Genomic DNA, 27,464 nt, shown 5'->3' with positions numbered 1-27,464 from the left:
GGTCCATCCGGGGAAAAGGAGGACAGGATAGAAATGTAGAATAACTACATTATCTCAAATATATATTATGTGTGTTCAAGGCTAAGAATCATATAGATTGTGAGGCTTTGCCAAGCGGTTTCAAGCCAAGTACAAAAATAAGTTTATATATATAGAAACAATATATTCTTATTCTCTGTATTCTGCAACTCCTAACACTATTCCAAATGAAAAATTCTGAGTAAAAATTAACAATCACTAATATTAAAGAAACACACTATGTTCAAATAGCACAAACCTTCATTGATGCCATAGATAAACCTCTACAGAAATGTATAACGTTACAAACAAGGGTTTATATAGTCCGTGACTATCAATCTAAAGTTTATACAGTTAATGTATTTTGAGTGCACAAATAGCACAGTTGCAATATAATATCTCATCACTTCTTCAGGTTTAATCTGTTTTTCTCTCAGTGCCACACCACAAATTCAACCTATCACATTGAGATCATATGTAAAATTAGCACTACTCTGACAACATAAATTATTTTGAAGTTGTTCAATTAACTTAGCAAATGCAGTTGCATGAATGAAACTTGGTGAATGAGAAATATGCTAGGACCATTTTGAGCCCAAAAGGGCAGATGTGGTACATGGCATGCTTGATAAAGAATTTCAGAAAACTGAAGTGCTATCTTTAGTACAAGGTGAATTCTGGAACGTCATGTGTGTCACTTCAAGACAACAATTGGTTGAAAATTAGCATGTAGAAAGATGATACATGTACAATTTAGGATATGCATGGTTTTGGTGAACTTGAGGTGAAAATCTTTAAAAAATGTTTAAATATATAGAGATTTTGAATTGGTGGTGTGACACCTATATCTTTCTAATATACTTTTGCTTGCTTATGCATGAAATAGCAGGATTAAGGATCAAAGTGCACTTTCAAAATATTTTACTATATACCTAAGTCAAGTTGATTCAATATGGGTTTTACTCATTGTTGAAGGCCATACAGTGACACATAGTCGCTTACATCTACGTCATTTGGTCTTTGCTGGGTAGTTGTCTCATTGGTAATCATACCACATCTCTTTATTTTATATTGTCTAATTGTATGCTAGCAACAGCTCAACCAAATGAAATACTAGAGACACATTCCTTATAGTGGTGCTCATCCAACAAATATACCCCTTGTAGTTTAAAATTGATTGACGCTGTTAATCAACCTGACCCTAGAAAAGTTGTCAATAAAACACAACTATTAAAGATCTACCATCAACACTTCATAAATGACAAACACATGACTAATACAGATCTGTGCCATGATCGCATGATACGCCCGTCACTTTTTTAATGAATAAAGTTCCAGAACTCAATTTCATATCAGAAATTTATAAATAAGTAAACAGAGCTTATTTTAATAGATATAAACCAGTCCCCATAGTTTCATGAAAACTGCTCAAAGCATTTTTGAGTTATTGTCCGAAAACTGGAAAAAAAACTTTTTATGAATAAAAGAGCTTACATTAATAGATATGAACAATTCACCAAAGTTTCATGAAAATTGGTTTAAGCATTTTTGAGTTATTGTCTGACATGTTGACAACGGATGGAAGGACGGACCATAAGATGGCCCGTAAACGGGCATATAAAAACTTAGACATTGCAATGTAATTTAAGTTCTACTTTTTTATGATCCATTAAAACATCAACAGTTTGTAGTTTATTCTAAAATTTATTAAATATAATGATTAACAAAATTATTCCAAATATATAATGTTACAATGAAAAGTTTTAATATTTGTTTCATTTTCAATACTGTATTGATCAATACAAACAAGTGGACTAAAAAGTCTTTGAAAAAATTCATCCATTAATGCACAAACAAAATTAATGATTTCTTTTTTTATCTGTTTGTCAAATTCTTAAAACATGCTGTGCAGGAAAAAGAAAATAAAACCAATTTCTATGGAATAAAAAGAAATTTTATTGAATTTTCTGTGGATCTCACAGCATTTCACTAATACTGTAAATTCAGAAAATATTGCGATGTTTTTATTATTGCGAAAAATGCGACAGGGTTATAATCGCAATAATTTAAACTCGCATTTTGAAATTTTTTATATGAATTAAACAGGATTTTTCTCAATATCGCAAAAATTAAAATTGCATTTTAGTCTTAAATGACAAAATCGCAATAATAAATGCACGCAATAATTTCTGAATTTACAGTAATGTATTGTACTGAATTGTCATTAGAGTTTCAGTAGACTGTTAAATAGTTTTTTAATTCATTTTACAAGTAAGGTCTATCACAAAATTCAAAATATTTTCACATATTATAAATTATTGCAAAATAAGCTTCAATTTCCACGTTTACAGTTCATTTAAACATATGTCAGAATTAGTGACAAAATTTGTGAATCTGAAATAATGTGAGATCCTTGATTGAGATTTCAAGTACAAGCTGTAGCATAAAATTACTGGCTATAATTAGATCGTAATAATTGGATTGTTCATTTTATTGAATTTTTTCATTATTTACTGAATTTAACACCTTGCTAAAATGTTTCAAGAAATCTTACAAAGTTATCAATCACTATAAGAAAACATATCACATATTGCACAAAATTAATTCCAAGTACCAGACTGGAATTTATAAACAATTTTAGATTTCAGGTGCAAATGCATTGTGAATAGTGCTTTTGTAAACATATAAAAATGTCCAATCTTACTAGAATATAAAGATATGATGTAGTCCCATTACAGGTATTAAAATTGCATAGTTTCCTCAAATATCAAAATTGAAGAAAAACATTTATAATTGATTCTAGCTTATCTTTTCCTGCTCTGAAAATAAACTCACAATTTAAAAAGTTATACTAATGGATAAATGATGTTTAAGTTGAATTTGAATTTTGAAATAATGTGAGTATCTATATAGTCACTGCAACCATTTTAAAAGTTTGAAATAAGACATCAAATATGTTTTTATCTCCCTTGTCTTATGAAAGCACATTAATAGTTTTATATGTTTAAAAAAAGTTATTTTCATTAGAAAGAAAGAATATATTTATAGCAATTTCATTATTAATGAGTTTTATAAATGAATATTTCAAAACCTAATCGATATATAGTTGCAAATTTCTGTTTTAATATTAAAAAAAGAGAGTTAATAAGAACATCAGTAACTATTTATAATTGATAAATATTAGTAAAAAAAATTACGATTGTTCTAACTAAATGTACGGAAGTTAGGAGGCATCTTTAATGAGAAACCTCAACAAAAACTATGTAAAATGTAAAAAATTCTATATAATACTTGAAAATGTCTGAAAAAAATGCAACCACCTACCAAAAACTTATTTCATATGCCTCCTTGCAAACATTTCTGAAACAGCCCATTTTGAATTTGTAACACCTATTTCTGCTTCCATTTTGTAGGAATATCATAATTTTATTAGAGTTATACATATGAATTATATTTAAAAATTGTTAATAATATAAAAATAACAAATAAGTGACCAGCACTTAAAAAAGTAGCAAATATGCTCATTATTTACAAATACATATACACAACATGGAGACTGGAGGGAAACTGTAAAAAGTGGACGGAATGTTTATCTTTGGATTATTCTGTCCATATAACACACAAATTGTTATAAATAAATATGGACAGAATTTTTTGGATTTATACATGTGTCCATCATAAGAAAAAATATTTTTGTCCTTGAAAATTTCATATTAATCTACAGGAATATTTACTGCAATAAATTTACAATGAATGTAAGAAATAAAACTTCTGACAATGTCATAGAGTCAAAGTAAACCAATCTGATTTATTATTTAACTAATATGTAAATATCTATGGTTTAATAAGTCTTCAGCTTCTGAATAAGGGGCAAATAATTCAGAGTTTTATAATATTTTGTGGAAAGAGTTAACTGTACCAGTATTAGGGAAAAAACAGCTAAAAATTTACAGTTCATTCTTTTGATTATCATATTAAATGGTATTCAATACAAGCACTTAAGGTGTTTAGGTAAATTAATTTTTTGAAATATAAAAACCATCATAGAAGTGACTTATACACAAAGTGAAGTTTAATGGAATTGTCAATAGCAGCATTTAAATGTGTCTATCATGAAAACCTCACAAGTTTGAAAAGGACGCCCTTCATTATTGTAAGAATAACTTTTGAATTTAAAAACAAGTCATAATGATTGCAGTCTGCAGAATATTTTGACCGAGGACAGAAGTCTGAAGTCAACATGATTGTTCTAAGCAGTCATACCAGGCTCTGGTGGAATTCTTCCTCCAAGTTTAGTTATCACATCCTTCATCTCAGCAATATCTAAACATAAAGGTATATGATGTATATAAATAAAGTTATAAACAAATTACAGTAAACAGATTGAAGATGTTGATTGTAGGTGTTTAAAGCCACTTTCAGCCCTCTTGGCTATTTCATGGCGGCCAGTTTTTGTCGAGCCTGCGACTTCTGTCGCAGAAAGCTCGACATAGGGATAGTGATCCGGCAGCGGCGTTAACTAACTACTTAAAAGCTTTATATTTTAAAAGGTGAAAGACCTGGATGCTTCATACTTTGTATATAGATGTCTTATGTTTTGAAGTTTCCGTCTGTCATTTGTCCATTGTCCTGGACCTCATTTTCATGGTTCAGTGACTACTTGCAAAAATGTTAAGATTTTTTTTAATGTTAATTTCTCTCTTATTATGAGTAATACGATAACTATATTTAGTATGTGCGTACCTTGCAAGGTCCTCATGCCTGTCAGACGGTTATCATTTGACCTTGACCTCAGTTCATGGATCAAAACAAGTTTAAATTTTTGTGGTCAAGTCCATATATAAGATACATTAAGCAATAAGTGTACTATATTTGGTGTATGGAATGATTGTAAGGTGTATGTGTCTGTCTGGCAGGTATCATCTGACCTTGACCTCATTTTCATGGTTCATAGGTCAATGTTAAGTTTTTTTCTTAGATACTATAAGCAATAGGTCAACTATATTTAATGCATAGATTGATTGTAAGGTGTAAATGTCTGTCTGGCATGGTTCATCTGATCTTGACCTCATTTTCATGGTTCATTGGTCAATGTTAAGTTTTCCTGGTTAAGCTTGTTTCTTAGAAACTTTAAGCAATAGGTCAACTATTTTGGTGTATGGAATGATTATAAGGTGTACATGTATTTCCGGTTTGGTTTATCTGACCTTGACCTCATTTTCTTGAATCATGTTAAGTTTATGTGATACTTGTAGTAAAGCTTTATATTTAGGACTATCAACATAAAATCAATGGTCAGTAAAGCAGGCGAGACATTTCAGCGTGTTCACTCTTGTTATTGATGGAGGAAAAAGGAGTACCCAGATAGCAGAGAGCGACATCTGTCTTCAAAAGAAAAGTGGGATTCAAACTCACAACCTCATTGTTGACAGGTTACTGATCACTGACAATGAATTGAGCACTCACAAATGTTTAACCCAGCTACATTTTGTTAGTGCCTGTCCCAAATCAGGTGCATATATTTCAGTGTTTGTTGTTGGTTCCTGTCTATTATATCTGTTTTTTGTTTATTGTTTTGTCATAAATCAGGACATTAGTTTTATCATTTTGAATTGTTTCACATTTTGTCATGTCAAGGCCTTTTATAGCTGACTGTACAGTATGTTTTTTTTTCATTGTTTGAAAGCTGAACAATGACCTATAATTGCTTAATTGAATTTCATTTGGACTCTGTCAAATAGTTGTCTCATTGGCAATCATACCTAATCTTCTTATTTCATACTTAGACCAATTGGCCAAGGAGGCCCTAAACAGATATAATTTAAGGTGATCTTTTTTGACTTATTCAATGGAACATGCAGACTGTTCCATACAACAGTATCCAATTTAGTTATATTAACTTCTTAATAAAAAAAACTGGCTATATGATGCTGGCAGATGCAAGTATAAGTGAAATTAAGTAAAGCCTTTATGTATACAAACGTTGCCTGAGAGATTTATTCTCATCCTGTAATTCATTGTTACGACTTGACAAGAACACAGCATCCTGAATAGCATCCTCTAACAACTGTCTGTATCTCTGATCTAGTGCTATCTTCTGCTCCTCAAACATCTCTCTATAACTTCTAAATGTCTGTAAAACAAAGGAGCAAAAATTTGATTTATAATTTCTTGCTTTAAATCTATCCTTAAGCCTAAAAAAAACACTGTATTTCTGCTAACCCTTCCTACCCTTGTTTTTACAGCTTATCCTCTAGATGTTTTGTGTCATTTTTTAACAAGAACTATTTAAGTCAGACTATTTCCCTATTAAAACAAATAAAATAATGATTCGCTTTACTATCTATCCTACTTTTTTCAGCATATCTAGTGCAAATACAGGTTTTATTTGGGGCAGTGGGATTAACTGAAATATATCAAAAGGTGCTGCAGGAGATCTTGCATTTAGTTCAGTATTCATTTTGACTACAAAGATTTGACTGAGGTCATCATTTTTCAATGAAGATTTCATAATATTAGTTGATCAAGTATCCCATGATATTCTAATGATATCAACATGTAAATTACACAATACCTACCTGGAAATGTTGTAACTGTTGTATCTCTAACTCATCTTTGTGTACTTTATGTACATCCTCTAACTCTTGTACAATTCTGGCCTTCTCTTTCTCTAACAACTGAATCTGTGTAACAGAAAAAAGTAATGTCAGTATGAAACCTTTAACTTTTGTACAAGTCTAGCCTTCTCTTTCTTTAACAGTTGAATCTGAACTTTACACAGAATTGATATATATTCGGACAAATTTGATAAATTGGGTCAATATCCCTAATGTGTTTCAAATTGAGGAACTCAAATACAATATTTAACAAAAAATCACTGAGCAGTGATATTGTACTTTTTCCAATTTTTAACAAATGACTGAGCTTAAGCATTTGTGCAGATATGAAGAGCAGAGGACAATAGAATAAAGGTGTAAAAACTATGGAGTTATTTAATGGTATGTAAAAATTGAATTTTCAAAGATTCACGAAAGGCTTTTAGGGGTGTATAAAATTATTAAAAAATGAATCTCACTTCATATCCGGAAATTTAACTACATATGTGAAAATGTCTCAGCTTCGAAATGAGCCATCATACATATCCAAGTTTACGATTTGGGCAGAGGAGTTGAAGAAAGTGCTACCATTACCACTTACCTATAATGAATTGCACATTTTCACCCAATTACTGAATCCTGAAATTCTTGTATATGTTAAACTAATTCATAAAAGTTTTCAAGAAAATAAACTTCATGGTACTGAATATTATTGTCAAAAGAGTGCCTGTGACCTTACGACTAATCCATAGTGAAGTAAAAGCTCTGCCTTCTTTACAAAAGCTACATGTACTTTGAAAACTCTCTGTCATGTGAAGGCATGTGACCTTATAAACTTTATAGAATGTCTCAGAGTGTAGGAAAACTTTCTATGCCTTCATTACAGCTACTCAACTTCAAGAAGTTCTCCTACCAAAGAAGACACATGTGAACTTTTGACCTTTGTAATATTTTATGGAGTGTAGAAAAACTTTCTATGTCTTTATTTCAGCTGTCTTAAGTCAGGAGCCTGTAATTCAGTGGTTGTAGTTTGTTGCTGTATATCATATTTGTTTTTCGTTCATTGTTTTGTACACAAATCAGGCCAGTAGTTTTCTCATTTAAAATGTTACATATTTGTCATTTTGGGGCCTTTTATAGCTGACTATGAGGTATGGGTTTTGCTCATTGTTGAAGGCCATTCGGTGACCTATAGTTGTTTTAAACTTCTATGTCATTTGGTCTCTGATGGAGAATTGTGGCAATCATACCACACCTTCTCATTTTATATGTGTGACCTTTTGACCTTTTTAAACTCACCTGGAGTGTAGTAACATTTTTCTCAGCCTTCATTTCAGCTACATGTACTTCTAAAAGTTCTCCTTCCTGAGAAGAGTATGTGTGACCTTTGTTGACCTTCATCTGGATGTCCTGTTTGATATTTTCAATATCCATCTTCATTTTGTCAATTTCAAAATGCACCAGTGCTGCATGCTCCTTCTCTAAGTGCTCTCTTTCTTCACGCTTCAAAAACAAAATCAATAGGTTACAACATGAATCTAAGAATCATAACTAAATTTCTATTCCTTTCCCACTTTAAAATATCATAAATAGTTATACATGGTACTAGATAGTTATGACTTAAAAGCACAAAAACAAAGAAGAAATAGAGAATTCAAAATATAATTATGATAATGCTTGTACTCAAATAAAAATTTGTTCCAATGAATTTTATATATTTTCAGAACATGTATATTATAATAGCAGACATATTATCACCTTCAGTAATCATTTGATAGTTGTTATTGTACATTAAGAAACAAATAAACCACCTATAATATGCTCTTTTTATTTTTGAACAATGTAATTATCAAATGCTACATTGTGTAGAAATTCTAGGCCAAGAGAGAACAGGGTTTTCTTTCATATAATAAATACCTCAATTTTCTGTCTCAGCTCTGCATTTCCTTTCAGTGATGTTATCTGAGCCTTAGCATTCTAAAAAATATTGACAAGGCATATCATTATGTGTAATCTTTACTGAGTATGAGATATGAAGAAAACAACATTCTGCATCTTAAAATGATGAATTTATATCAACTAAGGAAACATTTATTCATTTTTCAAAATGATCTTCAATTACAATTCAATAATAAGATGATGCTATAACTGTTAAGAGCTTTTAAAGATGGAATATTATGTGAAGTATGCCGGAAGTTTGTTTTTAAGAATAAATATACAGTCATTATTAGCTGAGCATTGATTAAGGATATAAAATCAATATGCAAACCATAACCTGACATGAGGGTCTAGATGGGGTTTACAGAATAGAGAATAGTGGATAAAAAAAAACAGAATAAAGGACAAAAAATTTAAAGAATAGAGAAAAATAGGTAAAAAATAAAATAACAGAGATAGGGGGTAGCTAAAATATAAAGAATAGAGATAAGGGGTAGCTAAAATATAAAAAATAGAGAGTAAGGGTAAAAATAAATAAAGAATAGAGAAAAATGGTCTTAAAAGTTAAGGAATAAAGAAATAAAGGCCCCCCCCCCCATCCAGACATTCTGACATGCCAATACAGAAATTAACTAGATATCATTGAGATGGGAGCCATCTCTGTTGGCCCCGCTGTGAATAATGTGTGGTAAAAAATTTGTATCTTTATCATTGGACATGGGGTTGTCAACTGAAACCAAAGTTTTTAACTTTGGCCTAGGAAGTTGTACATAAATTATGTCACACCCTCTGGTGTTGGTTTATATACATGTCAAGTATAAACTTTGAAACCATAACGGTTCTCAAGATATAGAGCAGACACGATCTTTACCATAGGACATGGGGTTGTCAACTAAAACCAAAGTTTTTGACCTTGACCTTTGACCTAGGAAGTTGTACATACATTATGACACACCCTCTGGTGTTGGGTTAATATACATGTCAAGTATACTTTGAAATCATAACGGTTCTCTAGATATAGAGCTAACACAATTTGCTACGGACGGACGGATGGACGGGCGGACGGATGGACGGACAGACAGACAGACGGACAGACGGACAGACTGATCACTATAGGTCGTCTGCCATTGGGCGGGGCCCTAATAAAATAATCCTCTGAAAATCTTTACATGCAGCATCAGTCATCCAACAATGGACATACATGTACATATTACCTCTCTTTCATTTTTCTGTTTTTCAGTCAGTTCTTGTAATTGTTCCTTTAGTCTTTTTAGACCATCAGTTTCTTTTTTCAGTTTTTCTTTCAAGTCATGTACAGCAGTGACTTTCTTCTTTGTCTCAGATTCTGATGACTTTCCTGAAAATAAGTAAAAATGTAGTTATAGACTGTCTTCTCATATATTTTAGTTTACCATTCCAAAATTTGTTACAAAAGTTTTTACTAGATATCAATCCTAACTATTCTTATCACATGAGATTCACCTCAAACTAGCTTTTACATGAAACTCACGTGAAAATTTCCATGTGAAATTTTTCACATGAATTTCACGTGAACTTTACCAAAATGAAAATTGGTATTTTTCATGATTTTGATTAAATTTGAAAATTATGATGTTATCTGAATTATGTCATTTTAAAAATTCACGTGAAAAAAATTCATGTGATTTTCACGTGAAATTCAGGTGACTTTCACATGAGATTCACATGAAACTCACATGAACTGATTTCACGTGAGTTTCACGTATAAGCTCGTTTGAGGTGAGATTCACATGAATTTAAATTCACATGAAATTGATGTGAATGAAATTTCCCTGTGATATAACACCAACTAATTAAACAGAACTCTAGTTGACAAACGAACAGAGTAATTTAGGCAGAACTTGTTTTATGCATTGTTGGTATAAGAACAAAAAATTAATCTGATCTGTAGGTCAAACCAACAGTGTAATTAAGAATGAATGTGTATGCATTAAATGACAAAGTACATAAAATAATGGTTCAATAATTTGTTTTATACTAAATCTGTGCAAAAGTATATTATAGCAAAATTGTTCCCTAATGACCAGAATATCTGATCATTTCATCATATAATAATATACAGTTTGAACCCACCCTTGTTACTTATTGCAAACATTACTTTAAATATCTATATTTATATCTATTAAAAATATAATAGAATGAAAGCCAATGTGTTTGTTTTAATGAAAAACATGTGTATGATGTTCACAATCGACACTTGTTCAGTATGTTAAGTATGCCTGTAATGTTTACAATAGATTTCGTTGGATATTTATATGCCGCATGGCAGGTATATTTCTTCGATATTATACACTTTTTGTCTTTTTGTCTTGTATCCTCAGTATTGAAAGGGTAGTCTTGTGCCTCACATGCTTGTCTGTTTTATACACATTTAAGGAAAGTTATAATGCAATCATTCAAAGTTCTGCAATGGATGGCATACTCTGTGTAGCTGTATCTCTTGTATTAAGCCCCTCACACCCACCCACCAAAAAAACGTTTTTGTTCTTCTGTACATGATAATTGCGATCAATGATGATATTTTCTGTTTTGTACATTGCTGTATATATATGATTGGATGAATTGAATCTATAAGTATTTTCTAAATGTTATAAATGAGCTGTTATAAGATGAAGCATATCATGCTAAATGGAATGATTTGAGAATTTTTGTATTTTGAAGGAAATTTTGTTGAATAGTAAAAGTATGTTACTCTAACATGGAGGGCTTATCTCTAACACATTTGTTGATATTTAATAATTTATATTAGGTTAAGCCTGATGAACAAGAACTCAATTGTATATCTTACCACTTTTGACAAGAACTCAATTGTATATCTTACCACTTTTGACAAGAACACAATTGTATATCTTACCACTTTTGACAAGAACTCAATTGTATATCTTACCACTTTTGACAAGAACTCAATTGTATATCTTACCACTTTTGACAAGAACTCAATTGTATATCTTACCACTTTTGACAAGAACACAATTGTATATCTTACCACTTTTGACAAGAACTCAATTGTATATCTTACCACTTTTGACAAGAACTCAATTGTATATCTTACCACTTTTGACAAGAACACAATTGTATATCTTACCACTTTTGACAAGAACTCAATTGTATATCTTACCACTTTTGACAAGAACTCAATTGTATATCTTACCACTTTTGACAAGAACACAATTGTATATCTTACCACTTTTGACAAGAACTCAATTGTATATCTTACCACTTTTGACAAGAACTCAATTGTATATCTTACCACTTTTGACAAGAACACAATTGTATATCTTACCACTTTTGACAAGAACTCAATTGTATATCTTACCACTTTTGACAAGAACTCAATTGTATATCTTACCACTTTTGACAAGAACACAATTGTATATCTTACCACTTTTGACAAGAACTCAATTGTATATCTTACCACTTTTGACAAGAACTCAATTGTATATCTTACCACTTTTGACAAGAACACAATTGTATATCTTACCACTTTTGACAAGAACTCAATTGTATATCTTACCACTTTTGACAAGAACTCAATTGTATATCTTACCACTTTTGACAAGAACACAATTGTATATCTTACCACTTTTGACAAGAACTCAATTGTATATCTTACCACTTTTGACAAGAACACAATTGTATATCTTACCACTTTTGACAAGAACTTAATTGTATATCTTACCACTTTTGACAAGAACTTAATTGTATATCTTACCACTTTTGACAAGAACACAATTGTATATCTTACCACTTTTGACAAGAACTCAATTGTATATCTTACCACTTTTGACAAGAACTCAATTGTATATCTTACCACTTTTGACAAGAACACAATTGTACATCTTACCACTTTTGACAAGAACACAATTGTATATCTTACCACTTTGTGTCAGTTTTGAATATTCTCCAATCTTCCTCTGTAGTTCTTCATTTAGATCATCTACAACCTTGCGTCTCTCTTTGTATTGATATGTCAGCTAAAATATAAAAGTCAGTAAATAAAGAAAAGCTTTGATGCTATTTAATCCATGCCCAAGCATATTCATTGTAACCAATACAATGCAAGCCTAAACTATGACAAACAGATTTTGACTAAATATCTTCAATCAGTGTTCTCCTCAGAAATTTCTTATATCCTGGTAAACAGGAAATTCTCAGATACCATCTTGTTTCTAGAAACTATAGCATCACATCTATAACACTATCTTTGAATAAATGTGGATAGTGTCCACATGTGGACACAGATGATGCCCCCGCTTGCACATCATATAGTTATAAAGGGACATAACTGAAGAACGGTAAAAGTGACGCTACCCAAATTTGAACTTGATCTGAGTTTTGCGGTAATAAGCATTGTGTGTAAGTCTCATAACATTTGGTTGAGGCAAACTAAAGTTAGAAAACGGAAACAAAAAATTTGTACTTGATCTTAGTTTTGTGGTAATGAATATTGTGTATAGGTTTCATAATGTTTGGTTGGGGCAAACTTAAGTTACAGAATGGAAACTAAAAATTTTGCAATCTTTTGATTTATAAAGGGGCATAACTCAATAACGGTTAAAGTGACACTACCGAAATTCAACTTGATCTGTGTTTTATCAGTGGAAGTCAAAATTAAACATTGCATTGTATAAAGCATTGATTGTAGTTGATTCAACTATAATCATGGACAAAGGAAGATAACTCCAATTTTAAAAATTACTTTATATTTAGAAGAAAATAAAAATTTTGCAATTTTTCCATTTATAAAGGGGCATAACTCTAGAACGGTTAAAGTGAAGCCACCAAAATTCAAACTTGATTTGTGTTTAGTGGTAATAAGCATTGTGTATAAGTTTCATAACATTTGGTTGAGGCAAACTTAAGTTAGAGAACGGAAACTAAAAATTTTGCAATTTTTCCATTTATAAAGGGGCATAACTCTAGAACTGTTAAAGTGACGCCACCAAAATTCAAACTTGATCTGTGTTTAGTGGTAATAAGCATTGTGTATAAGTGTCATAACATTTGGTTGAAGCAAACTCAAGTTAGAGAACGGAAACCAATTTTGGGACGTACCGACGTATGTACGTACGTACAGACGGACAAGGGTAAAACTTAAAGGGGCATAAAACTAATTTCAGATAGCATCACATTCTAGCAATATAGCATCACATTACCATGATGATAAAAGACCCTGGGGAGAACACTGCTTCAATATAAGTATAAATTTACCATTTATAAAAAATGAACATTTTTATCTAAATATAAAAGTATGATGCATGAGTTATTGACCTAACATAAAATAAAAATTGTGTTTATCAATTTAATCTTTATCTTCTATTTAATAAGGAATAAGGAATAAAGTTGCAAAGCAGAGAAAGGTTAAATTTACCTGATCTTTTTCTTTCTGAAGCAGCATCAATTTTTCCTGTAACTCCCTGTTTCCTTTCTTCATACTGTCTTGCACCCATTCGAGTACACCCTAAAAAAAATAAAATAAATACATACATATTGATAAACTGACTTTTCTTCATAGTAAATAAAATTGAGAATGGTGTCTTGCACCTATTCAAGTACACCCTTATATAACAATATTAAAATAGATTCATATTGATAAATATTAAATAAGAAGATGTGGTATGATTGCCAATGAGGCAACTCTCCACAAGAGACCAAATGACACAGAAATTAACTATAGGTCACTGTACGGCCTTCAACCATCAGTAAAACCCATACCGCATAGTCAGCTATAAAAGGCCCTGAAATGAGAATTTCTATCTTTTATCTTGTAACCAATCCGAGTAGACCCTAATAATGACAATAAATGAAAAACAAAGCTTAACTTACTCCAAGGTGCTTTAAGGAATAATTGCAAAAATAAGTAAATACAGATTAGAAAATAAAAAGGTCTTATCCATTTCAGATAACATTTAAATTTCTCAAATCAGTAGATAATATAAAGGAATATCATAAATGGTGTCCAAATACTTTAAATATTCACTTTTAAAAATCATTCATCAGATAATTACTATGTGTCTCTGGCATAAAATTGTAATTGGAAAACAGAAGGTGTATATAACATAAAGGACTATTCACAGAATTCAAATCCTACCTTATTAGCCAGATTAGTTTTCCTTTCATTTTGATATTTACTGGACTGTTTCTCTCTTTCTTCCCACGTAGACCTCTTGGCTATCTGTAAATCTTGTACCAATGCCTGTTAATAAAGCAAAGAGGAAGTAAAAAGGAGTGTGAAACTGTTAAAGATTCAAACAATTGTAGTCTTTTGTTGTATTTGAGAATAAGATGAAACCTCAAAAAAATAATATATTTTGGATTATTTATATACTTTCTATATAATTGATATTTCTTTATTTTGGCATAGAGATAACAAAAATTATCTTTCCATTGCCTGATGGTCAGTGCAGCTGTTGTTAATATTCATGTCCATAATCTCTGCTCAATTAATTAACATCTGTTTCGATTTAAACCGACTTTGAGCCATACGGTTTGATCACATTTCAACTGGTGATAGATGAAAGATGACTTCTAGATATCTATTTCAGGTAAATTTCTACTGTTGGGTTGCTGTCACATTGACATTTACCCCACATCTATTTTAATTACGATAACTGACCTCCATCTTCAAAACATCATCCTTGTTAGGTTGTGATTGTGCTGCAATCTTTTCTCTAAGTTTGGAAATCTCGTCTCTCAAATCGTTAATTATATCATGTGTTTCATCCTGAAAATAGTCAGTCATTGTAAATTAGAAATCTTTGATAACATATAAGCTGCCTCGGATAGAAATCGGCCTTATGCAAGTGGCAATAGTTACATATATAATGCATTACAATATGATTGATACGGAATTAAAAGTCTGACATTTAAGGTCAGGGTCGGTCTAAATTTTAAGATTCTTACTAAATATCCAAATTTAGAATAGGTTCAAGCATTTGCATGCAAATCTATACTACTAAAGGAAGAGACCGATTTCATTGAGCTGCAACTCCTCTGAAACCATACAAAGTCGGAAATATTTGTGATATAACATATAAATGTAGTGTTTTGTACTTCCTAAATTTGTCTTTGAAACAATCTTTTTTCTACAGAAAACGCCAATTTTTGAGAAAATATCCAAATTCGGAGACCTTTATCGATCCGTGTCTTATACGCTTTCGTGCATGCTCAGTCGACGTACTGCCCGCAAAATCCAAGTGACAGTCAGAAGGATAGAAAATAGGACAGTTAGGCCTATAAGGATCCTGTATTGTATTGTAAGTGCATCATTTTGCTAAATTAAACGACATCCACCCTTTTTACTCAGGTGCAGAACTGTCCAAAAATGAAATGGGCATTGAACGTGTCGAAGTGATCCTCACCCTTTTTATGCGTAAACACAGGCACCCGACGTCTGGACCCCTCCCCCTTTTTATGTGTAAACACAGGCACCCTTGACACTCTTTGTTTCAACACTTGCCCAATTGTACCGCGATTTCACGGGCATCTTCTAGTTTCTCCATATAATATATAGCATACTACATTTATTTGTATTTATTTGCACCAGGGTGATTTCTATCCATCACAGCTAATATAAGGTAAAAAAAAGTAGTCTTATAAAAGACCTTATATGAATGTACAAAACCTGGGTATTATGTTCATTGCTACATATCCAAACCAACTTGTATGAAGTTATAAGAATAGTTACTATTGTAACAGATGGAAATGTGCCTCAGTTTTATTAACATCATCTGCAGATAATGGATTTGTTACTCAAAACAATTTCTGGATACTCTTTGTCATTTAATTATAGGTAACTTCGTTTAAATGTATCAAATTTTCGAATGCATTCTTTTGTCAATAGTAAATAGTAAGATTCAAAACTATGCATTATTAATTCAGGTATCTTTATAACATTTTAGTTAAAAATACAAAAAGGTTCATCATTGTGAATTTTGCAAACTAGCCTACAGAAGGCTGATTTAGTATGATCTTAATAGTGCCATTGATTTACCAACCAGATTCATTTTAACATGATTCTTTGTATTTTTAGCATATTGTGCATACTGTAGTGTTGTCATGGTTTCCTGTGCTGATTTGTCTGAAAAAAAAGAAAGATTTATTATCATTTCCAACCCATAGATTTCAAACAATTGACAAAAAACACAGACAGAAGTATGAATATTTGGCTTCTTAAGATTTTGGTAAAAAGCTGAAATATTAAAAGAAGCTAAGTAAAATGTATAAAAAATTATTCAATTTGACTTCCTAAGCAACAAATAACATATTCCAAGTAAATGGAATAGCCAACAGTTCAGACATAGATGTCATTAGTTATTTGTGTCACTGGGTTGCTGTCTTGTTAACTTATACCCCACGTCACATATTCACACAAACAACATATAAATATATGGATTTTCATCAAAACTGAATAATTTTAACAATAACGAACCATTGTAAGAATAGAATACATTTCAAAAAGCAAAGAACTCCAAATATTAGTCAGCAAAAAAATGTCCACTGAGGACAGGCTTAATAAATCAAACAAAAACTGGTATAGAGGTAGAAAAGATTTGATAATAAATGAATTAAAAAAGCTATGTTTAATTTCAGTTTACGTTTTACATGGATTATTTAAGAAGATCTAGATCTAGATGTCATATTTCTTATGAATTTTCCTCACTTTTCACAGTGCACATCCTACTCATTTTTTCATTGGATTTCATCACATTTAAATTACTATTCTATCAAAAACAAAAAGTTTTTGAGCATTCTTTTAGGTAAAACATCAATTAACTTTATTCAGATCTAAGCACATAAAATTAGGTAACTTACCAACAGGGGAGACAACAGCAAAAACCATGGTAACAGCATTTCCTCCAAGACTTTCCTGCAAAAAATCACATTACATTTATACAGATATTTATAAGTGTACTCAATTTCTGTTCTTTTTATGATTGTCATATTTCTTTGGGAAAAATTCGTAAGGGTTCCACGGAACCCAGTGTCTCGCCTACTTTTTCTGTTAATCGCAGGCTCAACAAAAATGAGGAAGTAAATCAATAAAAATATTCCTCTTGATACTATCTTTTGATTGTAAGAAGCTTCTGTCCAAGTTTGGTAAAAATACAGGATAGTTTATGAATCTAATAAATGTTTAAAAACTTTAACTGCAGACTGAATGTAATGTTAACTGGAAGAAAACAAAATTTCCTTCTAGATACCAGCATTTGATCATAAACAAGCTTCTATCCAAGTTTGGTACAAATCCAAAATAGTGTAAGAAAGTTATTAAAATTTTAAAAACTTTAACCACAGAGAGAATATGTTGTTTCCTGGCAGAAAATCTAAGTCCATTTAAAAGTAAAATACGGAAAAAATGGATTTATTTTTTTTAAAATTTCCTTCTAGATACTAGCATTTGATCAAAAACAAGCTTCTGTCCAAGTTTGGTACAAATCCAAAATAGTGTAAGAAAGTTACTAAAATTTTAAAAACTTTAACCACAGAGTGAATGTGTTGTTTCCTGGCAGAAAATCTAAGTCCATTTAAAAGTAAAATTAGGAAAAAATGGATTTACATTTTTACAAAATTTACTTCTAGATACTATCTTATGATCATAAACAAGCTTCTGTCCAAGTTTGGTACAAACCCAGGATAGTTTAAGAAAGTTATTAAAATTTTAAAAACTTTAACCACAGAGTGAATGTAATATTTCTCTGCGGAAAAACTAAGTCCATTTATAAGTAAAATACGGAAAAAATGGAATTTTATTTTTACAAAATTTACTTCTGGATACTATCTTATGATCATAAACAAGCTTCTGTCCAAGTTTGGTAGAAATCCAGGATAGTTTAAGAAAGTTATTAAAATTTCAAAAACTTTAACCACAGAGTGAATATTTGTGGACGCCGCCGACGGAATGTAGGATCGCTATGTCTCGCTTTTTCGACAAAAGTCGAAGGCTCAACAAAAACAGCAAAAAGCATAGCAATAAAAAATTAAAATTATCACAATTTTTTGTCACAATTAAAATCAGTCAAGTATATAACATTTAATTTTTTAAGAAACCATTATCACTCCTTGTATCAGGAATTTTTGTTTACCTGAAGAACTCTAGTGATGACAGAATCCCTATAAGGAATGGCTCCCCCTTTCTTTGGTCCTCCTAAAGCATTTAAAACAGTTGCCATACCTTGCACACTACAAACAAATGGATAACCTTTAGATTGTAATGAAACACCAGTTTATAAATATGTATTGAAGAGTTGGCTTTCAGCATTTTGAACCGAGGCCAAACTGTGGATAATACAGCTGAGTATCATAAAACCTGTATTGCTGAGATAAAGTGGTCACCTGTTTGTTTGATAACCATATGAAATAATTCCATAAATGATTTATGATTTAGGTCTTATTGACTCTATCTGAATACCTCTTCTTGTCACAAATTGGTTGGTTCATTAGAGTTCAATACACTCCATATTGGCTCTCATCAATGTATCTTTGAGCATGACACTTTTCTCTGTAAATTGTATGAATGTTAATGAAATTTTACAAGGCATGTATGATAATTTATCTCTACTAAATGCAATTATGCATTTATCTCTACATAGATTTTATCTTTCATTTTATCATTAAATATTTATGAAAGTATAATACCCTGCAACAACTTTTGGATCTGTGCTGCCTCCATGGTCAAACCCTGTAATATAAGAATAAATACAGAAATCTAATAATCAATCACATTATCTAATGAGAATAAAATGCATTCTGATGTCGCAATAATAAGCAAATACAAAACAAAACAGATAACAGCAATAAAAGCACCGTTTATTTGCTTTAGTTTTTTTCTCAATTTTGTATAGGGATTTTGTCGTAAATTTTACACGATATCCCTTCATTTCCATAAAATATTTGCAAACATATAGTAAGTCCAAATTCATTTGGTTTCTGGCGGATAGTTGTCTTATTGCCAATCATCCCATATCTCCTTACTTTTATATTTAAACTGTAACTGGTAAATAATGGGACTTTAAGATTATAAAACAATCATGATTAATCAAGGTGAGGCTGTGAAATATAAAAATAAGGAGATGTGGTATGATTGCCAATGAGACAACTGTCCACCAAAGTTCAAATGAAGTGGATGTCAGCAATTAAAGACGTTAATGCCTAATTACTTTCAGTTTATGAAAGTTTTGAACCAATCATTTCTTTTTTATCTTCTAGGCTATTTACCTGCTATTTCTGCCAATGTAAGAACAGATCTGACTCCTACTTTACTGGACTGTCTCTCTTTCTGTTCTATAGTTATATTTACCTGCTATTTCTGCCAATGTAAGAACAGATCTGACTCCTACTTTACTGGACTGTCTCTCTTTGTGTTCTATAGTTATATTTACCTGCTATTTCTGCCAATGTAAGAACAGATCTGACTCCTACTTTACTGGACTGTCTCTCTTTGTGTTCTATAGTTATATTTACCTGCTATTTCTGCCAATGTAAGAACAGATCTGACTCCTACTTTACTGGACTGTCTCTCTTTCTGTTCTATAGTTATACTAAATACTGCATGAGCTCTGAAAAATAAATATTAATGTATACCCATTTCATTTTCTTCATCATTTCAAAATGATAATAAAAAAAAGAGATTAAAAGCTCCAAAGACTAAAAAGACGGGATGCATATGACACCACAATCTCAAAAAACAAAAGGGAAATAACAGAGTACCTAACCTGTGGTACTATAAACTTGCAGTCATCATGGATTTTTGTTGGTTAAAATCATCCTTATGAACCCAATGGTTTTGTTAATACTAACCTTGCCCTGCTGCCTTTCAGATCAGAACCTCCAGCTTCATGAACTCTCCTGCCTTGTTCATACATCTCTGACATCTCATCATAACTATGGACTACCATCTCAGACAAACCATCAACAAATCTAAAGTAAAAACAACATCAATCACAGAATCAAACACACTGTTGTGATGATAATTATTCATGGGACCTTTATAGCTTGCTGTTCGGTGTGAGCCAAGGCTCTGTGTTGAAGGCCGTACTTTGACGGTGACCGGTCAGACCTATAATTGTTTACTTTTTACACATTGTGACTTGGATGAAGAGTTGTCTCATTGGCACTCATACCACATCTCCTTATTTCTATCAACAATTCTCTGCCCTTTTAAGACATTTTTTTACCTTTCAGGTTGCACTATTTGTTTTACATTCACAACGTGTAAAATGGTTTACTTAATTCTAACATATAGTGGCTTTTAGTAACTCTTATTAAGGTACCTGAACCATAATCATATTCATTATCTTTATTTATGATTTTTTTTTAAATAAATGAATCCATCAGTGATGTATTTTTGGTGGATGAATATAATGTTTCTGGGTCATTTGAGTAGCACTTAACATAAAAAAAGTAAATTAATAGTGTTTCTGAAGATTTTGGAGTACCAAGATTTGCTTTGTATAGAAAACCCAGGTTTTTCATAATTGTGTGGTTAATTATGGTCTGACAGGACACACTAAAACAAGTTCCTGACAATTAAAATACATAACTGAATAAACAGGATATAGTTATTCTCTCCCTCAAAGCATAACCTCTGCAAACACAACTTTCCAAATAGTCTTTCATGTTGTCTTGCCTGTAGCTCTGCCTGTCAGATTTTTAGTGTAAGGGTGGGTGGGATCTACTAATAACCAAGATAACAAGAGACTTACATTCCTTTATGGGGGTGATGTCTGATTGTCATCTGGTTGTTGTGAGGATTTAATAAATCCATCATCTTCTCATCCATTGCCTGGCAACAAAATAAATATATGAATAACATATGCTATTTACAAAAGTAGAGAAAAAATGTATACTTTGTGTCAAACTATGATAATACAACCTAAGCATTTAACATTGCTCCAAAACATGTGTCAATGACTTTAGTTTATGGAGAGATAAATCACTGGAATTTTTATATAATTTTATTTTCACTTATTGTTTTTGACTGACAAATTTGGTAATTTCTAATATTTCTTAATCATTCCACTGTATTTCATTAACAGATTTTATCAAATCTATTTTTCTAGGGTTATAAAGATAAAGATTGTATAAGGAAATCAACTACAATGGATCAAATCTTAAATAAAAAACTTTAATCTGTTAACATCTATCTTCTCTTTAAATAACTGACTTTTAAAGCACTATCTTCTATACAACATAAATAAGGTCAAACTGTCTTATTACGTCCAGTTATGTGTTCAATTTTTCATGTACAATTGTTTTTCACTTACAGACAATTGATATTTTCCTATGTAAATAATCAACTTTGTCAATTTCACATAAAGTCACAGAAGTTACACAGAACTCATCTGTATGCATTATATTCTTATGAAAAATACAAATGTATTAAATACCTGTAGATATGACACAGTTATAAAGAACTCTCTGTTACTTTTCTCAGCTATATGTTGGTATAATCTTTTGATCATCTGAAAACAAAGAATAAAACTTAAGAACTATTTAAACAAAATTTAAACTTTTGTATATAGATAACCAATAACTTAAGGAGTCTTACACTTACTGTCTCATAGAGTTTGATTTTGAAACATTTCTACAATTCCAAGACAATCAACTTTATCCGTGGAAACATTGTACCTGGGTATATGACAAATGTTCTGATAGTAACAGACAAACTCTGCCACTTACTGTAAACCACTTGTTTAAGAAGAGATTTTTTTGTGCTTATTCTTTCAAGCCAATGTTGCAACCATTTATTTTTGCCATTTTTTTTACTTTGTCATTATAGAATATATATAGAAGATCCTATTTTGATATATATCGGCAACAAGTTACATTCCTATCATTTTTTTAACATGTGAAAAATTAATCACCCATGAACATTATTTGTTTTACAGTACCAGTAGAACATATGAATTTGGTCAGTTTTACAAAATAAAGCTATGTAACTTATTTCAGTCCACACGTTATACTTCTTGAATTACCCCTCCGATATGGTATAAAAAAGTTTGAATACAGCTGTGCAATACTCAAACATCTACCACATTGGTGATATGTGAAGTGTTCTAAACAGCTGGGCAATACTCAAACATCTACCACATTGGTGATATGTGAAGTGTTCTAAACAGCTGTGCAATACTCAAACATCTACCACATTGGTGATATGTGAAGTGTTCTAAACAGCTGTGCAATACTCAAACATCTACCACATTGGTGATATGTGAAGTGTTCTAAACAGCTGGCCAATACTCAAACATCTACCTCATTGGTGATATGTGAAGTGTTCTAAACAGCTGGGCAATACTCAAACATCTACCACTTTGGTGATATGTGAAGTGTTCTAAACAGCTGGGCAATACTCAAACATCTACCACATTGGTGATATGTGAAGTGTTCTAAACAGCTGGGCAATACTCAAACATCTACCACATTGGTGATATGTGAAGTGTTCTTAACAGCTGGGCATACTCAAACATCTACCACATTGGTGATATGTGAAGTGTTCTAAACAGCTGGGCAATACTCAAACATCTACCACATTGGTGATATGTGAAGTGTTCTAAACAGCTGGGCAATACTCAAACATCTACCACATTGGTGATATGTGAAGTGTTCTACACCAGTCAACCAACAACCTAGATAAAGAGGGTCTGTCCCTGGAATATCTTCTATATCTAATATCAGAAAACTTTTGTTTACTTACCTGTGGAGCTATTCCTGGATTGTCGTCTGTACCCGACATCAGGTGACTTTTACCTGCTCCTGTCTGTAAAAAAAACCTCAAACTATCATATAAAATTGAGAATGGAAACGGGGAATGCGTCAAATTACAACAACCCGATCAAAGAGCAGAAAACAGCCCAAGGCCACCAATCGGTCTTCAATACAGTGAGAAAATCCCGCACCCGGAGGAGGGCTTCAGATTGCCCCTAAACAATAATGTATACTAGTGAATGTTTGAACTTAAATGTAATTTAGTTCCAATGAAAATGCTGCAAACTTCAATTTACAAGACAAAAACAAATAATGTGCAGAAAATTAAACATACTTTAAAAATATCACTACATATAAATAATGATAATATAAATTTTATGTTACATAAAGTATGAAGTTATGATTTTAAGCTATAATTTAATTTGGGACAAAATGGCTATAATTTGCTATAAACATGATACTTACTGCGCCAAAAGTCATAATGGTTGAATTATATCCTTCTGTAGTTCTTTGTAACATTGTCTCACATTTCTCCTTAAAAATCTGTTCCTGTTAAAATGAAAAAGAAAAAAATCAGTACCAATCTTCTAGGTATGATCTCCACTGTTAAATGACGAAGAAGAAAATCAGTATCAAACTTCTAGGTATATCAGACTATTGACAGACCTTGTATTGTTCTCTTACACAAAAGGTCAATATAATGGCTGTTCTATTAAACTCCATATATAGTTTCTCATGACAATACATGTATGAATTAGTGAATAAAATTATTTATATTTGTATTTGTATTGTATGTAAACACTGATGTCTTGATTAAATTTTGTCATATGTAATATGTAAATGTACATTTTAAATTCAAATATTTGTTTCAACTGTGTGTCAATTTTCAGTTAAATCATATAATTATTCTACAACTAAAGATTTTATTTTTCATAGACAAAAGTAGGCTGGAGATGGTCTCAGCCCTTTCTGTTTAGTTTCTCTCACAATTGATGCTCTCAAAGATTTATTTTGTTACCTTCCTAAACTTTTGTTTCTCTGATGAAGGTTACTCAAAATAAATGTACTGACTGCAATAAAATCATTATCCTTTTTATAAAATATAAGATGAATAAGATCTAATCAAGGGTACTTACAACATTAGGCAATCATCCATCAATCTAATTACTTACATTTTTAACTTCTCCAGAGTATGCTCCATCAAATCCAAATGACTGTTCCTGAAAAATGATAATGAAAAATTTACACTATTCATGTTTCACTATGGTCTAAATCTTTGAGTATTTTCTATTTCTGTCCAATTATATTTAAATATAAAATAACAAACAAAAATTATCCATATTTTCTAGCAGATTTATCATATTCACTCTTAAAATGTTATTTTTTTGCAACTTTTAATACCAAATTCATATCAAGTTTATTATAATTTCAGGAAAATATCTATTTATCAATTCTATAGTAGTATTCAAAAGCAATTCCATAATTAATATAAATTGCTTAAATTTGATTATTGCCTCCTTGATTCCCATTTTTCTGCTATATATCACTTAGCTAAAGTTATTACACCACATATGCCATTAATTAAACTTACCTTTCCACCAAGTTCTAACAAAATCTTATCGCCAGAAACTTTGACCACAGATTTTACTCCTTTGCTTGATTCTTCTCCTGTAAGTGAGCGACAGCGACCTATCACTTTTATACTTATATTTTCCGGCTGAAAAATATTACTAAATAACAGAAAAGGTGAAGTAACATTCACAGTGCAGCATAAAAACTTTAGGGCAAGGACCAAAAATATTAATAACCAAGTAACCCATAATATTTGCATTAATAGTACATGTATATTAAAATTTGTCTTTACAAAACTTTACGATGTTAAATATTTCAATAAATCATTGTCAAAACCTATCCCAGCACCCCAACTCCATAGATCACAAGGCGTTTTGAACATCTATTTTAAGACCAATTGAATTAGAATATACTAATTGACCATGTTCCAGTTCATGAGAATAGAATAGAATCGACCACTGTTCAGCAACATTTCATAAGAAAAATTTGCAGTTTTGGTTCTAAATACTGAACTAGCTCTGCCGTCAGTTATTTACACTACTAGCATTTATTTTCATTTTAATTTACAGTTTTGTGAATCCGGGTCCGTTCGCGCCCAATCACGTTCGCCCCCATGCACGTTCGCCCCCCTTTCACTTTCGCACCCTACACGTTCGCACCCGAAGTCCGTTCGCACCCTACACGTTCGCGCCCAATTTTTATTGGTTTTGTGTTTAATAATTTGTAAACGAGTTTTGGTAAGTGTATTGCTATAAATATATATTTTTTCATTGTTTCTAAATAAAGTGAGATTCTGACAAGGTTTTTTTTGTGTCATGGTAAATGGTAAATGTATCGCTATTAACATTTTTTTTTCATTGTTTTTAAATAAAGTGAGATTCTGACGACCAGTATTTTAGTTTTGTGTTGAATAATTTTTAATCATGTTTAGGTAAGTGTATTGCTCTATATATATCTATTTATATACAAGTCTAAATTGAAAACAACGTTCAAACCTATGATTGCGTTGGATAAAAACCGCAATTTTTATACGTGTGCATGTAAAACAAATATATATATATATAAACAAGTCTAAATTGAAAACAACGTTCAAACCTATGATTGCATTGGATAAAAACCGCAATTTTTATACGTGTGCATGCAAAACAAATTTCTTGTTAGAGGGGTCTAAATACAGCACAAACAACATTTTCCAAAAGACCAAAAAAGTGAAAAGGTATATTTTAACAAAACGCATTTGACTAACAGGTCGAACAACAAATGTTCTTAAATCCTGCTGACTGCCATTGGCGATTGCCAAATAAACGGATCACAAGGTGTAATAAATGGATCCTAACTATAAATTTAATACCAAACAGAAAACAATAAACTTGCGGCAAAGATGGTATACCGCAAACAAAGGTGCAAAGATTTTTTGTACACCATATCCAGATTTCGACAATTAATGTCTCTTCAGTGATGTTAGGAATCGAAACGGTTATTGGAAGGCCACATAATTTACCTCAATTTAGGATAGACTCTTGAACTTTGAGGAGTCAAAATAGGATGAACGGATCATATAAACCCGAAGGCAAATATAATACAAGCCCAAACGAAAAAATATAAACAAGTCTAAATTGAAAACAACGTTCAAACCTATGATTGCGTTGGATAAAAACCGCAATTATATAAATTATTTTTTTTCATTGTTTCTAAATAAAGTGAGATTCTGACAACGTTTTTTTAGGTGTTGATAAAATCTTAATCATGTTTTGGTTAGTGTATTGCTATAAATATTTCTTTTTTATTGTTTCAAAAGGAAATGGGATTCTGACAACGTTTTTTTTTTTATATGTTGAATAATTCGTAATCATGTTTTGGATAGTGTATCGCTATAAATATTTTTTTTCATTGTTTATGAATAAAGTGAGATTCTGACACACATGAGATCAAAGGAGCCAAGCTGTTAAAAACAATTATCTTTCATTTTTTTTATTTTAAAATCTTCAAAGTTTTACTCATACCAAGCTAAATACATGCAGTATTTACATTTGAAGCAAGTTAAAACAACCATGACAACAATCATGATTTTTAAACACCCAACAATAACATCATATTAGGCTGTGTATAAATACCAATTAGCAGTAATCATACATAATTAACATTTAATAATTAATCATCAAATCAATTTAAAACAATATTTCATTTAAAAATTCCCGAATTTTTATTTATGAAAATAAAAATATTTTACAAAACATCTAAAAATTTATCAGGTTTTTGAATAAAAAAAGGGTGCGAACGTGTAGGGTGCGAACGGACCTAGGGGGCGAACGTGTGGGGTGCGAACGTGTAGGGTGCGAACGTGTATTGGGCGCGAACGGACCCGATACCCAGTTTTGTGCATTATACACAGTTTCAGTTATCATGGTTATTGCTCTTATTTTGAGTGAGTTTTTTTTAACTCTAAATTGAAGATATTTTTGAAAAAGAGGAAAGTGTACCATATCTATACTTTAACAACTAAAACTGCAAGGACAATGAAGAAAATAAAAAATTCACTGGAGTCCAGCTCCAGGGTTTCTCTCCAAGGTAGTTGTGTAAATACACAAGAAATGA

At 31.2% G+C, this 27,464-nt stretch overlaps 1 protein-coding gene across 1 annotated transcript; it reads right to left on the bottom strand.

Annotated features, from left to right (window-relative positions):
* Positions 1–1,702: 1,702 nt before the first annotated feature.
* On the bottom strand, positions 1,703–27,456 carry LOC127726259 (chromosome-associated kinesin KIF4B-like). The gene is made up of 23 exons (XM_052233563.1): positions 27,350–27,456; positions 24,889–25,014; positions 24,470–24,517; positions 23,763–23,846; positions 23,287–23,349; positions 21,980–22,054; positions 21,296–21,375; positions 20,391–20,510; positions 20,055–20,149; positions 19,230–19,272; positions 18,677–18,773; positions 17,406–17,460; positions 16,589–16,671; positions 15,208–15,315; positions 14,683–14,787; positions 13,963–14,052; positions 12,469–12,565; positions 9,767–9,909; positions 8,532–8,591; positions 7,914–8,117; positions 6,597–6,701; positions 6,001–6,151; positions 1,703–4,341 (listed from the first exon to the last, which is right to left on the bottom strand). Exons 1-23 carry the CDS (start codon positions 27,350–27,352, stop codon positions 4,268–4,270), a joined length of 2,109 nt encoding a protein of 702 aa, XP_052089523.1. The 5' UTR covers positions 27,353–27,456; the 3' UTR covers positions 1,703–4,267.
* Positions 27,457–27,464: the final 8 nt, after the last annotated feature.

The sequence above is a fragment of the Mytilus californianus genome, unplaced genomic scaffold, assembly GCF_021869535.1.
Source record: "Mytilus californianus isolate M0D057914Y unplaced genomic scaffold, xbMytCali1.0.p SCAF_17, whole genome shotgun sequence".
Classification (NCBI taxonomy): Eukaryota; Metazoa; Mollusca; class Bivalvia; order Mytilida; family Mytilidae; genus Mytilus; species Mytilus californianus.
This window is presented reverse-complemented; position numbering and strand designations above follow the sequence as displayed.

Coding starts and splice junctions, on each gene's coding strand:
- LOC127726259 (XM_052233563.1), bottom strand. Junction 21,376..21,979: donor TAACTGTGTCATATCTACAG/GTATTTAATACA, acceptor TTTTGTTGCCAG/GCAATGGATGAGAAGATGAT. Junction 4,342..6,000: donor GAATAAATCTCTCAGGCAAC/GTTTGTATACAT, acceptor CTTTATGTTTAG/ATATTGCTGAGATGAAGGAT.